General features: G+C 38.9%; 1 protein-coding gene across 2 annotated transcripts; it reads right to left on the reverse strand.

Annotated features, from left to right (window-relative positions):
- Positions 1-78: 78 nt before the first annotated feature.
- On the reverse strand, positions 79-9,329 carry paplnb (papilin b, proteoglycan-like sulfated glycoprotein). Of its 2 annotated transcripts, XM_079352337.1 has the most exons (15): positions 9,263-9,329; positions 8,543-8,617; positions 4,975-7,634; positions 4,715-4,794; positions 4,233-4,342; positions 3,871-3,931; positions 3,653-3,755; positions 3,386-3,516; positions 2,643-2,957; positions 2,128-2,304; positions 1,891-2,041; positions 1,729-1,809; positions 1,167-1,323; positions 982-1,060; positions 79-709 (listed from the first exon to the last, which is right to left on the reverse strand). In XM_079352337.1, exons 4-15 carry the CDS (start codon positions 4,769-4,771, stop codon positions 425-427), a joined length of 1,707 nt encoding a protein of 568 aa, XP_079208463.1. In that variant the 5' UTR covers positions 4,772-4,794; positions 4,975-7,634; positions 8,543-8,617; positions 9,263-9,329; the 3' UTR covers positions 79-424. The 2 variants fall into 2 exon arrangements, with proteins under 2 accessions (XP_079208463.1, XP_079208464.1); XM_079352338.1 differs by lacking the exons at positions 8,543-8,617; positions 9,263-9,329 and adding an exon at positions 7,750-7,808 and having other exon boundaries at positions 4,715-7,634.
- Positions 9,330-13,737: the final 4,408 nt, after the last annotated feature.

The raw sequence follows: 13,737 nt of genomic DNA on the forward strand, positions 1-13,737 counted from the left end.
TAGTTGGCTACATGATACATCTCACAATTTAGACCGATATAAGCAAGTTTGAGACAGTAAAATAACTTCCCAGTACAATAGAAAATTTATTGATTGGCAATAACATTGAAACTGTGTTATTTTAGAACTTTAGCATCCATGAATAAAAAGAGAAATAAAACACCAAAATGGGTTAAACAGAACAATACCAGGACCTAAAACCAGAACGGAAAGCTGGGATCCTGTCAACTTAAATCTGAGATGGTCTACATCATCTTTAATGTAAATTCCTGTTTAAAAGAAAAACAGGATTATGCAGTGATTTTTTTCATAACACGTTAATGCATGATCTCAGGTATGTACATATTATGTGTGTAAAAAAAAATCATATGTTTAACTTCATAGAGATCACACTAAGATTTGTAGGCAATATGGGAACATATGGTTATGCCCTTGCCCTCAGGACACCCCTGGGTGGCCCTCTCCTGGGGTTCTCTCTGCGAGGTGGAGGTGGGGGCTCCCTCACCATGCTCCCGCACTGTCTCTGGCATGTTTCCAGGGATATAAAGTTATTGCCATTGCCCTGGCAGCTTCCATACCAGAACTCGGTACATTTGCTAGCAACTGAGTCATAGTAGTAGCGGACCTTCCAAGTGTCACAAGGGCCCTCATCACGGGGAAGGAGACACGCATCACCAGTTGATGGAGGCACAGGCTCCTGCGTGTACTGCTAGAGAAGAGAGAGAAGGACAGGAAGCAAACATTTTTAACTCTACTTACAGATTTGACTGACATAAAATATACAGCAGAAAGAGTCGTAGTTATAAAATATATAATTCAAACTTATCCTCTCAACTCAACTTTATTTATAAAGCACTTTAAACAGCCGTAGCTGGGACAAAGTGCTGTACGTAGATATTCTCAGATATTCTGCCAAAGAGATATTCTAAATAAGTAATTTGTTTTAAATTTTCATTTTTCAGAATCCAGTATGTTTCTTACCACTGTTGGCCGGTACTCTGGACATCCAACTCGTCCAAAACCTTGAGCTGGTGTCACCCCATCCAAACAACAGCCGTATCTAAAATACATATATATATATATACTGAAAGTTGGAAATACTTTTAAATGAACCAGTAGGCCATTTTATGAGACATATTGGGAAATTAATAATAAGCAGTAGTTACCTAGAGCGAACACAGTCATCTTGGGAGCAGCCCTCACCATGGGGCCCTCTGGCAGAGGTTTGGCCGTCTGGACAGCAGCCATAGAATGACTGAGCACAGTGAGGAGTTATCACAGATGGGTATGGATCATATGCAATGTTTGTATGTGGCCTGGAAGCTGAAAAAAGCAAACACAAACATAGATCAAGTCACACATGCATATTACTACTATACATTCCATAGTCCTGTAAAAATATTTGCTTATCCTTTTTAGAAAGTTCAAAATTAAATTTGGTATAAGTTAAATTTGGCTGTTTAACTTTTTAGAATATAAACATTGCTTTCAGTGGCTCGATATTAAAAGAAACTCTTCGACTGCTGTTTAATTACTGCTGCTGTGCAAGCAGTAACTAGAACATTAAGGTGCACTGTTTACTGCCTTTGGAGTATTATTTAAGCTTAAATAAATGGTTGTGAATTAACTTGAAAAACGTTGTGCATTTTTTTTACTTCTTCTCTGGATCTTCATTTTTACATATAAGATAGGGGGAATCATTTCAACCAGGTATCCTAGATTATGTACCATAGGGTTCTCCTGGAACGTGGGGCACAAATCCTCTCATGGTGCTTTCATGTGCCCTTGGATCCTGCACACTTGGGACAGCTAAAAAGAAAACCAAAGGTTGATGAAAATAAAAGCACTAACAATTTAATTAGCGCTTGTATGTGTTCACATGTGGCTCACTTTGTGCTCCGGGGCAGGCTTGTGAGTTGCATGATTCTACAGAGACTGGTCTGCTAGCTGCTCCACAGCGAGCCTCTGGGTAGGGGTTCAGATCTGTATCAAAACAACCCACTCTCCTCTCCCTCACACCACCACCACAGCTTCTGGTGCACTACAGAGACAAGCCACAAAAGTGTGGAAAAATGCTGAGATAAAATAGTGACAAAGGTTCCAGTTGTGTTGAGAAATCGTAAATACCAGTCCGTAGTCGGTCACGTGCCAGGTGATGTGTGTATGGCAGGCAGGTCTGCGGCATGTCTGGACAGAAGCAGGTCTCGCCAATCCACTGCAGGCACTTTCAGGAAGGCGTTCACCTCTTGACCCCATACAGACCACCTCCCTTGTCTGCTGCCCTTCCCCACAAGTCACAGAGCACTGGCCAAAAAGGTATGAAAAATATTCAGTCCAACAGCCAAACAGTCACTGTTTTAGTTATGGAAATATTACATCCCAATCAATTTGATTCTTCAGTATAAGCATATATGTCACACAAGTGTTTTTTTGTACATTAAAGGTTTCACTAAACATAATCTTTAAAGTATCCACAACTATGGGACATGTAAAAAACAATAGGTATATGTTGTTTTTTTGACAGTAAGGAATATTTTAAATTTATTCCATTAGATTCTCTCCAGAAACAAAAATCTATTGTCTGTTTGTATGAGAGTAAAAGCATAAAGGTAAGGTTGGTTTTTTTATAAGTGTGTACAAACCACACTGTAGCTGGACACGCTGTACTCAGCAGCACATGCGTGCATGTTGCAGGCCTGCTGGCTCTGCGGTCTCTGCAGGCGCTGGGTAATGCAGTTTGCCTCTTCCACCACACGGGGGTTGGCAGAGTCCTGAATCCAGCACTCAATGCTACGATACTGCATGCCTCCACCGCAGGCAGCAGAGCACTCTCCATACACACCGGTTTTGTAGTAGTATGAGAGTGTCTCTCTTGGGTGAGGAGCAACAACAGGAGAAGTCGAGTGTACAGAATTAGTGTCTTCATCCAAGCCCATAAACTCTCCATGGCGCAGTATCTAGAGAGGGACAAATTATTTCAAATGGTAAATATAAACATGATAAGTTGGATTTTGCAATTCTTAATTTGGACTGTTGTTCCTTTTTTTTTTTTAAATTTAATTTATTTAATTAAGGGGAAATTGTGGTTTGCACTCTGTTATTTTTGCACCATGCTTCTCACATACACATGCACAAGCAGGACCTGCACATGCATTAATGGAGAGATGTCATGGTGCGGCAGCAGTCCCCATTGGGGGGTCCCCTTAGTTGGTGGGGGGCACCTCAGCAGTGCTTAAGCTTCAGCTACCAGACCAACTTCCATATTTTGGTCCGCATCGGGACTTGAACCAGCGACTCTCTGGTCCAGAAAAGATATTCTATATACAGTTCAATTAAAAACTCAGAGACTCTGTGATTTTATTATAGATTATAGTTTTGTTCCCACCCTGCAGACACCATCCACACAGATATCCGTGCGGCCCACATAGCACGGTGTCCCATCCACGACTGCAGGCCTGTGTCTGTAAAAAAAGTTTGCTCCCCTTGGGACACACTGCAACTCACAGGGATTGGATGCTAAATAAAAAAAAATGTCATAAGCAATTAATAAAGCTATTCAACATTTTAAATACTTTAAGAGCCTAGGGGGTTAAAACACTACAAAGGTATTATGCCATCTAGAATCATGTGGTATATATAACTGACCAATTACCTCCATAATAAGGCACCCATGAGTGTTGTTTGCTCTGAAAGTCCGTTCTGTCAAACTGGGAGCACTGCTCCTCCCTGAAGTCCCTGGATCCAACTGGACAAGCCTGTAATTATGCAAAATTTGGGATTATGGGTGTGATTTATTTGTATAGATTGTGGATGGGAGTTTTTTTTCTCAATATAAAAAGGCATAATAAAGGTATATATAAGGATAATTACATGCGTATTACAGGTGCGATAAGATTTGGATGATCCTAAGCAGTTATGTCCTCCATCCATCCTGCAAGAGAAAGAAAAGACTGCTATCTGAAACAATCTCTTTATAAACCTCTTTTGGTTGAATTCATTGGGCCTAACTGTTCATGTCTAATACAATTAAAAAAACGTGTCCATGGCCATAACTTTACATAAATTATGTTTTGCTATGGAATACGGTAAGAGACAAGGAGAAGATAAAATGTTAGTAAAGATTAAAAGCATAAGCACAATACAAACTAATGCAGAACTTTTAAATCAAATTGAAGAACTAGGTGCCTCTCTACAAATGTGTATCTATACCCTAACATGTCTCAGTATCCGACCTTGAAGTGATACATTTCCTGGTCCTCATTGCCACTCCTGTGCCACAGGTACGACTGCAGGGCCCATAGGCTCCAAACTCTCCCCAGTAGTCATGAGTTGGTTCTGTAAACTAAAAACAAAAACAAACACAAGAAAAATATGAAACTATTACTCACTAAGCCGGTATAACACACAATGCTCTCTGACACACTATATCATAACCCGCCACCAACCACCACCACACACTAAGAGCATGCTTCAGACTCCGAAATAGATGCTGGGAAATTTAACCACAAACCGTCTGTCCTCTTTGACATAAAGACAGCATTACATGTGGGCATGAGTATCAGAGAGTACTAGAAACATTTTGAGATTTGGAACATACTGTTCTTTCTTGTACTTTGCAATTTCTGTGTATGAAAAATAACAAAGATGTGCCATCTTATGCTAGTGTATTTGAAAATGGCAAGATCTTGTGAATACTGTTAAAAGTAAGACTCACTGTGAAAGCAGGTACAGCAAGCAGCTGCAGGAGAGCCAGGACTTGCAGAATGTTCATGATCACCTGAAGACAATGCAGAACTTCTAACAGAGGAGAATAACAAAATAATTACACTTTCAATATAATTACTGCTTTAGTTTAAAAATAATGAGTTCCAAAGTTCCTGGAATTGACTGATATTTGTCAATACATGCAAATTTCTTCTACAGGATTTATCAAATAGTTTTAAAAATATGTCCTCAGACTCTCTTTTGTCCTACCTGTTAAAGTTAAATTTCCCAACCAGTCAAGCGACAGTCCAGAGGGACGTGCAACAGAGTTGTGAAGGTGGGCACTGACACCCAGCTTTCTATCTCCTCACCCTTTGAGCTCACACACACCCCAGCCCAGAAAGTGTCAGGTTTCAACCACACAGAGGACCAGTTTTTCCCCCCAATCACATTTTTTTTTCACACTGAATATAAACTTCTATTTTGAACATGTCTGCAGTGAAGAACCCTAAGGCTGTGAAACTTTATGTGCTGGGACTTTCCAAATGTTTTAACCTGTGTTTTTAAGTACCTGTGTTGAAGTTAAATAAACAATAAATACTTGGAAAAAAGGCATTTGTGCAGCTATTTAGTGAGATATTAAAGAAGAAGATAATATTTTGTCCACTTATTTTAATGGTTGTACATATGGATTTTGAGCAATATAATTCACAAACGAAACCCACCAAAATGAGATAGACAGCTAAAAAGTTCAAGTTTCCCGTTGATTGATATTTTTTTTTTACATTGCACGCCACTGAATGTCCTTTTTTACACATCCCATAACCACTAAATACAGACCAATAAGTCAAAGCAGAGAAGCTGTTGGGAGGAAAACACGGCTTGAAGATCTATTTATGTATTTTAGTGCGTAACCACAGAGGAGCGTGGCCTGGATGGGAAGAGACTATGGAAGAGTCATCAAATTCAGTTAAAAAGAAGCTCGAGGAGCCATCCAGGCTGACAAGAGTAACAAATATTGAAGCCTGTAGTTTTAGCTGTCAACACAGAATACCTCAGTGATGACAGTAAGTGATGAGTATGTGTTAGTGGGTGGGATCATGAAAAATTTAATGACAGCAGACATAAAAATAAATCATTTGTTAACACGCAGCAAGGTTGGATTTGTGTCCGGTTTTGTCATCATATCAAACACAGGGTCAGTACTTAGCAATATTACAGCAACAAATTGCTGTCACGCTCATAAAGTTCACATTTTTCTTTAACAATACTCGCAATGCTAGCATAGAGGCAATGCAACAAACCAGTTTAATCATATAACGTTACATAACTTACATTACACTCAGTGTGGGAAGCTCCAATTACTGTTGCATTCTAGTTTTCAACAAATTTCCTGAAATTCTTAAAACCTAAACAAGTCCAGACTGAATAGCAAACACAAAGGAAAATACATTTTTGAAAAATCCACAGGGAGAAGTTAAAACGACATATTAGCTACAATATCACCATATAAGCTATTATAACAACAGCTTTAGCAACCAACCATCAAGCTAATATAGCTATAGGAAGAATCTTATAGCTTTTAAAATGTTGGGCTTATTTATGTGGTGATGATGATATGATAAGAAAGGCATTAACAGACTAGCTAACATTATCATTAAATAGGAAGATGCTTATGACTAATATTACCTTTCGAAATGTTTTTCATGATATAGCTTTATGATAATAGCATAGAAAAGGTGTTAACAGACAAAAAATGAATTTAGATAATTAGCTAAGATAATTAGTTTCCAACAACAGCTTTGTTATCAATAACATACTTTGTAGCTGGCTTGCATAACAAATTGCACAGAATTGACAACTTCTCTTCTGTATAGTTCATCAATTTCAATGGTAATGTTAGCATTTAGTCATGAATGAGCCAACAGAACTGCTAAGTGGCTGTTGTAGCTATTGGTTAACAGGCCAATATGTTTTAGACGAAAACAGCTGCTGCCTGATTTGTTAGTCTGTAACAGCAATGCACAAACTGTATCCCTATTAAAGCTCATAAAGTTAACTTTTAACAAAAGCTAATGTGACATTTTTGCAAGCTAACATAAAATCAAGTGTTTGACCTTCAAACTTTAAACTCATAAAGTTCAGGGTTTTCTAAGTCTTGTTTGAACACATTATACTGATTTTTGAGACTCTATGTATTGTAATTTACTTACTGGAAAAAGTGTTGAGATAAAGAATCGTACATTTCAAAAAATGATTTTCACTGAATAATGTCAGATAGCACATTTAAAGTGTAATTTGCACAGCAAAATGTGTGTATAGCCATACAAGAATCTTATCAAAGCATTGTTTCAAAGTCACAAAAACCTCAACATCACATCCCACCTCCATACCCATCCATCAAGTCCAATTTTTGTCTCACACATCCAATTCCAAAACCACACCCCCAGCTGTTTTTGTTTTCTCCTAAATGATAAAGTGAGTCTTTTTGGCGCTTCTCTCCTCCTCAAAGCTGTCGATTCAGTTTTTGTGCTTGCTTCTCTTTGGCTTCAAAGGCGCTCTTGGTGCTGAACAGGTCCTCCACATTATCCATGATCTCCTGCATTTCTCTAGACAGCTCTGAGTAGCTTTCCTTTAGTTCCTCTTGCTGCAGTTTCATTTCCACCGCCGCCTGCATCAACTCGGTGGCCTGATGGCTGCAGTGGCCCCTAAGCTCTTCCACGTCGGACAGAAGCACTTGCATGCTCTTTATCAGTTGCTCCAGCCGGTCTGAGGTCACCTCGAACTCTGATGTGTCCAGACCGGTTGCCTGGTCGTTGTCTGGAACCGCGGCCTTGGCTTCCTGATCTTCTTTTGAGTTTGACTGCATCCTGATTCAGTAGCAGCTTTCAGGCACGTGATACTATGATGAACTTCAGTAAAACAGGTATCTGAAAGAAAGGGAAATCATTTATCTGGTTGCCAATGTCTTTAAAATGTCAAAGGTATAGAAAAAAAGTCAAATATTGAGAGAAAAAGCTAAGAAAGATGCAGAGCTACCAACACCATTTGTCTCTCCTAGCTGGTAGAGAGTCTGAGCTCCTTGCATTCACTTTTGACTAATCTTCTCTGCTTATGCACCTGCGTACAGTGTCTGTAGGTTAATTTGTGTGTGTGGGTGTGTGTGTGTGTGTGTGTGTGTGTGTGTGTGCGTGTGCGTGCGTGTGTGCGTGTGCGCGTGCTCAGGTGCCCTTTCACTGACATGTGCAGTCCTGTAATCCATTTAGGGCAGCTATCCTGAGCAGAACCCCTCCTTGGTGCAGACCACAGTCGCCTTCGGTGAGCGGCAGGCGGGACATCAGATTACGTGGTTTCTTTTCTCCTCCTCCAGCCTTCTCACTGCCGCTGCCGTCTGAGCAGACAGCTTAACCCCATCCTGGTAAACTCCTTTGTGGGTGGCCTCGACGCTCACGCTCAGTATATAATCTTTCTACTATCCCCTCTGATTCTCTTTTCACAGATATTGATCTGATAACGCACCTTTCACAATGTGTTTACGCCAAACTCTTGTTAATGTGTTGAGTAATTAAGGTAACACCAGACGGTTTAAGACACGGTTATTTTGAGGGCAAAGATTTAGGACACTGATCTATCTTTATACACTTGATAAGGCACCTATATACAGGAGAATCAACTACATCAGAGTCTTATAGCTATAAGTAGGCCTATCCACAGTGCAACTATTTATGCACATTTAGACTCATTTATTTCTGATACAGTATCTTCTATTGGTGTCGGTGTGTAGATTGAACATGCAGTCATTCAAATGTATTCCACTTTAATCTAAGAAAATACTTGCCTTGGATTCTCAAAGTAGATTGGACTACAGAAAACATTCAAGATGATGCCCTCTGGTTTATCAAGGATGCTCCAGCTAGAAAGAAAATATGACAGAAAGATGGATTTTATTTTGTCCAAACACATAAAGTGTGTTGTGTCATTTCAAGACAGAAATGTGTTGATCTATTTATTAGGAAATTATTAGGAAAGTATTTCAAGTATTTTAGATCCTATTGGATCTGGCTGTAGCAATGAAGCCAGTTTTTGGGTTTTCATTTTTTGACAGAAAAGTTAGCACAAATAGTGCTCCAAATAATTTACTCCAAATCAAACCCTTTCAAGTGTGAATAAATTGTGTGTAAACATAATTCCCATTTCGATAATTGGAAATGATCGTTTTTAGCGTTAAATCGATCAATAAATCAACAATTTCAAAACACATTTAGTAAGATACCTCGCCTACTGCATGGCAGAGTAAAAAGATAGACGAAACATACCAGACACCTAACCCTATAAATGAGACTCATTTATCTTTTATGTTGCTTTTATTTCACTGGAATTAAGTGGTACCTCATTGATGTCTAAATACTGTCCTGCTTATACATTTATACATGCATTTATTTGATAAGATACAGAAGAAAAACATATACATTAACATAAATATTAATCAGAAGAAGACCGTATTTCGGCATGTTAAATAGCAGCGGTGCAAATGTCAACATTTTCAAATGAGTCTTACCTTTGTGAAGAAGAGCCATGTGTTTAAAAATATGTTAAAGGGAACCTTCCCTTTAAATGACTGTGATGATAAGGAGTGACATGTTGACCTCACCACCCTCAGTCTCTTATCATTTCAAACCCACTAGCTGTTGGGAGACCAGTGCTATTGACTGATTAGGCTGCTTCTCAGTAGTGATGTAAGCATTAGCTCTAACAGAGGAGTAGCAGGGAGTTATTCTCTTATTTTCAATTAGGAGAAAATGGATTAATGTATTTTTGCAACCAATAAGGAAAATGGGGGGTGTCCCAGAGGTTGTGGGACTTGTCACAGAGGCCTTGGTTTCAAATCCAGCCTCGGCCCTTTGCTGCATGTCATCCCACACTCTCGCCTCAAAAAGTAAGACATTGGCAAAAAAAACATTACTTTAGAAAAAGGAAAGACTTAAACAAAGGGTTAAGAAAACATAATATGAAATGAGTTTTTTCTGTCGCATTTTCGCTCAATGCAAGGGCACCATTGAAAGCTGAATAGCTGCTGTTTTATGAGCTGCTTGGAAATTAACAATCCTGAATGAAAATGAATGAGAAAGAAAGTAAGAAACAAACAAACATTTACAAAATGTACATTTCTAAAGAATGTGCTCTACTTGGAAGAGCTTTACTATTGGTTAAAAACTGATATGAAATATAAATACTCATTATACAGTAAACAATTGAATTCTTACTTGTGTCTGTTGTTATTTAAAGAAAGCATGCAGGATGTTTTTACATGCAGACTGAAGATAAACTAGATTATGGGCAAAGTATGGAGCCTGTCCAAAAGGCAGCTTGTTTGCACACATCACACTGACCCTGCACTCACTGAGTTTCTATTTTAGACTGATCACTAAATACTGCTTATCAGTTATTCACACAGAAACATGAGTTGTGCAAGACATGGTATCTGTGTATTTGTTTCATCCTAAAGCCTACTAGGGTTTTCTTTGATTAACGTTATGAAAAGAAAGTTTCTATTCCTGTTTTTGGTTTTAAGTTTTTTGTTTTTTTTTAAAGTAGAGGCTGCTGTACTGTTTGTGTACAAGTACTCATTAATGGGCAAGGGATGTAAGTTTGGAGACACATTTTCTGCATAGTTTGCACTCTCGATGGAGAGTCAGAAAGGCTATAAATAACTCCTACATTAATATTCTTTCCAGTAGAGAGCTCTGATTCCACCACTGCCCTCCGAAACTTCAGGTCATCCCAAATTTTAAATTCATATTGTCACAGTGAATAAACACCTCCAGATCTGTTCTGAAAGTAAACGTGTATCTGATAAAGCACATTTTTAAAATATGTTCTGTTTGAATAACAACGAAAAAAGATTTAAAATCCACAGTTTTTGTAAATAGTGTAAAGTTAGTTGAACTCTTTCCAAAAACAGGACATTTGAGTTCCAGACAGGATTTCTCAGACTGAAAACTTTCAGTGTTTCATCACTGTTAAACTTCGGTGTTTCAGTGTGAAGTTGTTGTTGTGCTTCAATACCTCCACATGGGGGCAGTGCTGTAATGTTGTAATTCTGCGTTTTCTGATTTGAGCTCTTGTGTTGGGCATACAAGCATTCTTTGTATTGACTGCTTTTAATCTTAGTTTTCAGTTTTCGCCACACTTGGTTTTCTTTCTTTGGGAATGCACGTACATCTTGTTTGGGTGTTAACTTAGAATAAGACTCACAGGTACGTGTGCTTGTAAAATACAAGAAGTGAGACTTCAGTGAACCTTTAACATGTGTGACCATTTGAGTGCCGACATGTGTATTCATGTGTGTTTCTGTGTGAGTGGATGCTGTGTCAGGGGTGCAGGGGTATAGATTATTTGGCTCTGGATTGTATTCAGAGAAGCTAGCCAAGCATTGAGTAGAGAGAAGAAAAGGGGGCATTGTTGTGGTCCAGATAAGTGTCATAGGTGCCTCAGAAAATAGAATTCACTCAAGGAGGTTTAACAAAAACACACTTGCAACAAGCGTCTGACCCTTTGGACGATGCCTGAACCCGTTTTTGCAATAATGAAGGGATTAAAGTGATCAATTCTCATGGTCTGGCATCTGTAAGTGGGTTATGTTGACTGTAACTAATTGGCACAACAATGCATGGACAAGAAAATGGATGAAAAGGGAATTAACTCAGGAACTATAGGACTGAATTGGAAATTTCTGTCTTTGATAAATTGGAGCATTCAAATTTTGAGTTTTTCAACAGAATTTAGCACTGACCTGAGTATCAGGTCAGTCATCAGTTATTTCTGGTACGTATTACTTCCTACTTCATGGGCAACATAAGTTGCCTAGTATCTGTAAAAATAAAAAATAAAAAAAAAATAAAAAAAAAACATTCCTGTGAATTAGCTTTTGTCCCGTCCTCCCGCCTATCTTTGTCTCATATCTCCTCCAAGACATCTGTTTTTTCTCGGCGTAACGCTTTCAGACAACTCTCCATCATCACTGTAAGAAAAAAAAGTGCATGGCAGCGTTTCCCGTGCATGATTTACTCCCAAGTAAATGAGACCATAAAAAGTTTTCCATGTCACTGAAAGAATGGGAGAATTATGGGCCAGTGGCTCACATGCGGCCTGAGCCCTCTGTACCCTTGGGGAGGGGGGATCGGGTGCTTGCCACAATGTCCTAACACGCAGGACTGTTGCCCTATTTATGGACTCTCCTGGGTGTGCATGGGCCTGTGATTTATAGCTCTCCATCTGGTTCTTTGGGGGCATTTTTGTTGTTGCTTAGGACAGGGAGTAAAAGATGGAGACTCAGCTGGGATGGTCATGGATGGAATAGGGTGTACTTGTGTGTGGTAATTCATACCCACTATGACGTCACCCATTGGTGTCTTGACTATACAGCCTCAAGTTCGGCATTTGGCCAAAGTCATGATGATTTTCTTGAGACAGAGGTTAACATTGAGGAGAAGGGGTGCTGGAGAAAAGATAGGTGTTGTCAAACACTATGTTTTCAAAGCTTTGAAAGCCACAGCCATAAAACATTTCAATGCAAGTACTTGAATTTTACTCACCCAAAAACACTTCATGTAGTCAATGGTAGAGTCGGTCATCTCTCATCTGGAAGGTTTGTGTTTCAATCCCCAGCACCTGTGGTCACATGTCAAAGTATTCTTGGGCAAGCCACAGACCAGCAGTAGAAAAATAAATTGAGGTAAGTCAGGTCAGTTACACTTTATGGCCTTAAAATCTCCCGAGAAGAGTTTCACATTCAACATTTAACACCTTCTCACTAAATACGCTTGTAAAAAACTCCATCAAAATATATATTTTATTTAAATATATATTTAATGGAGAGGAGGCTGATGGCCTTGCTGTAAGCTTGTGATCCATGCAGATGGCCCCCGAGAACATGTACGACCTGGCTCCTTTTTCTGCACCTCATTCCCCACTCTGTCTCCCTGGTTTCTACCCTAGCCACTGTCCCATCTAAACAAAGACTAAATAAATCTTTACTGGCGAAAAGGTGTCACATCTAAAGGTTATTATCGTACAAACATGAACATGTAGAATATCAAAGCATGTTATATCACTGTTAGGACCAGATGCGCACAACAGGCTTTGTACAGCAAAGACAAGGAACCTTTAATAACACATTTTCATTAACAAAAAGATGTTTAAAAGATATAACTATATAAGAACATATGAAAAGAAAACAGGAGGACATCAGATGAACTGTAGCCAATCAGTGACTACAGAAAAATAAGACACTTTTTTTTTCTGTAGAACAATAAATATGTGAGAATATGAAAAACAGTGTTGTCTTTTAACATTCAACATTTGAGTGGCATTTCTTTATCAACCGTCATTTCCTTCAAACATCATTTCAGAGTGACATTTAAATCTCTGAAAAGAAAATGATTTTTTCTTTGAGAACATTTTTAAAAACACCATAGAATCGCAAGATTTAGTGGGGAAAAAAAGTGAAAGAAAAGCAGCTAATCTGCACTCCACCCACAGCTCTCAGACGTGGATCAGTTTCCTTGAGATGTTGCCTCTTTCTGGTAAATGGGTGGGATTCCTGATCCTGTCCCTTCAGGGGAGTACAAGTGCATGAATAGCTAATGATCCAACGAGACCTCCCCTGCTTTTATTTTATGCCAGAACATTTCTCTCTCCACTGTTAGAGAAACAACAAGCAGAAGTCATTGTGTTTTTGTCTGTAACCCAGTTCTTATGAAACTCTAGTTGTCTGAGTCAGACGGGAAGTTTAAATATTTCCCTTCAGACTTCTCTAGAAGAACAAGAACAGATTGTGGAAAAAAGGGTTGATTTATGTTCCTATTTGCACCTGTTGAAAGCAACTAAAAATTATTCATCTTAAGGGAATGAAACTGTAGCATTTCCTGGATGCTTTTGCGTAGCTCAAGCCGATAAAACTGTGTCAGATCAGTGGATGACGGCAGAGAAGTTGGGTACAAATAATAGCTAACAATGGGGATCCTGGTCGAA

The sequence above is a fragment of the Symphodus melops genome (assembly GCF_947650265.1).
Source record: "Symphodus melops genome assembly, chromosome: 1".
In the NCBI taxonomy this organism is placed as follows: Eukaryota; Metazoa; Chordata; class Actinopteri; order Labriformes; family Labridae; genus Symphodus; species Symphodus melops.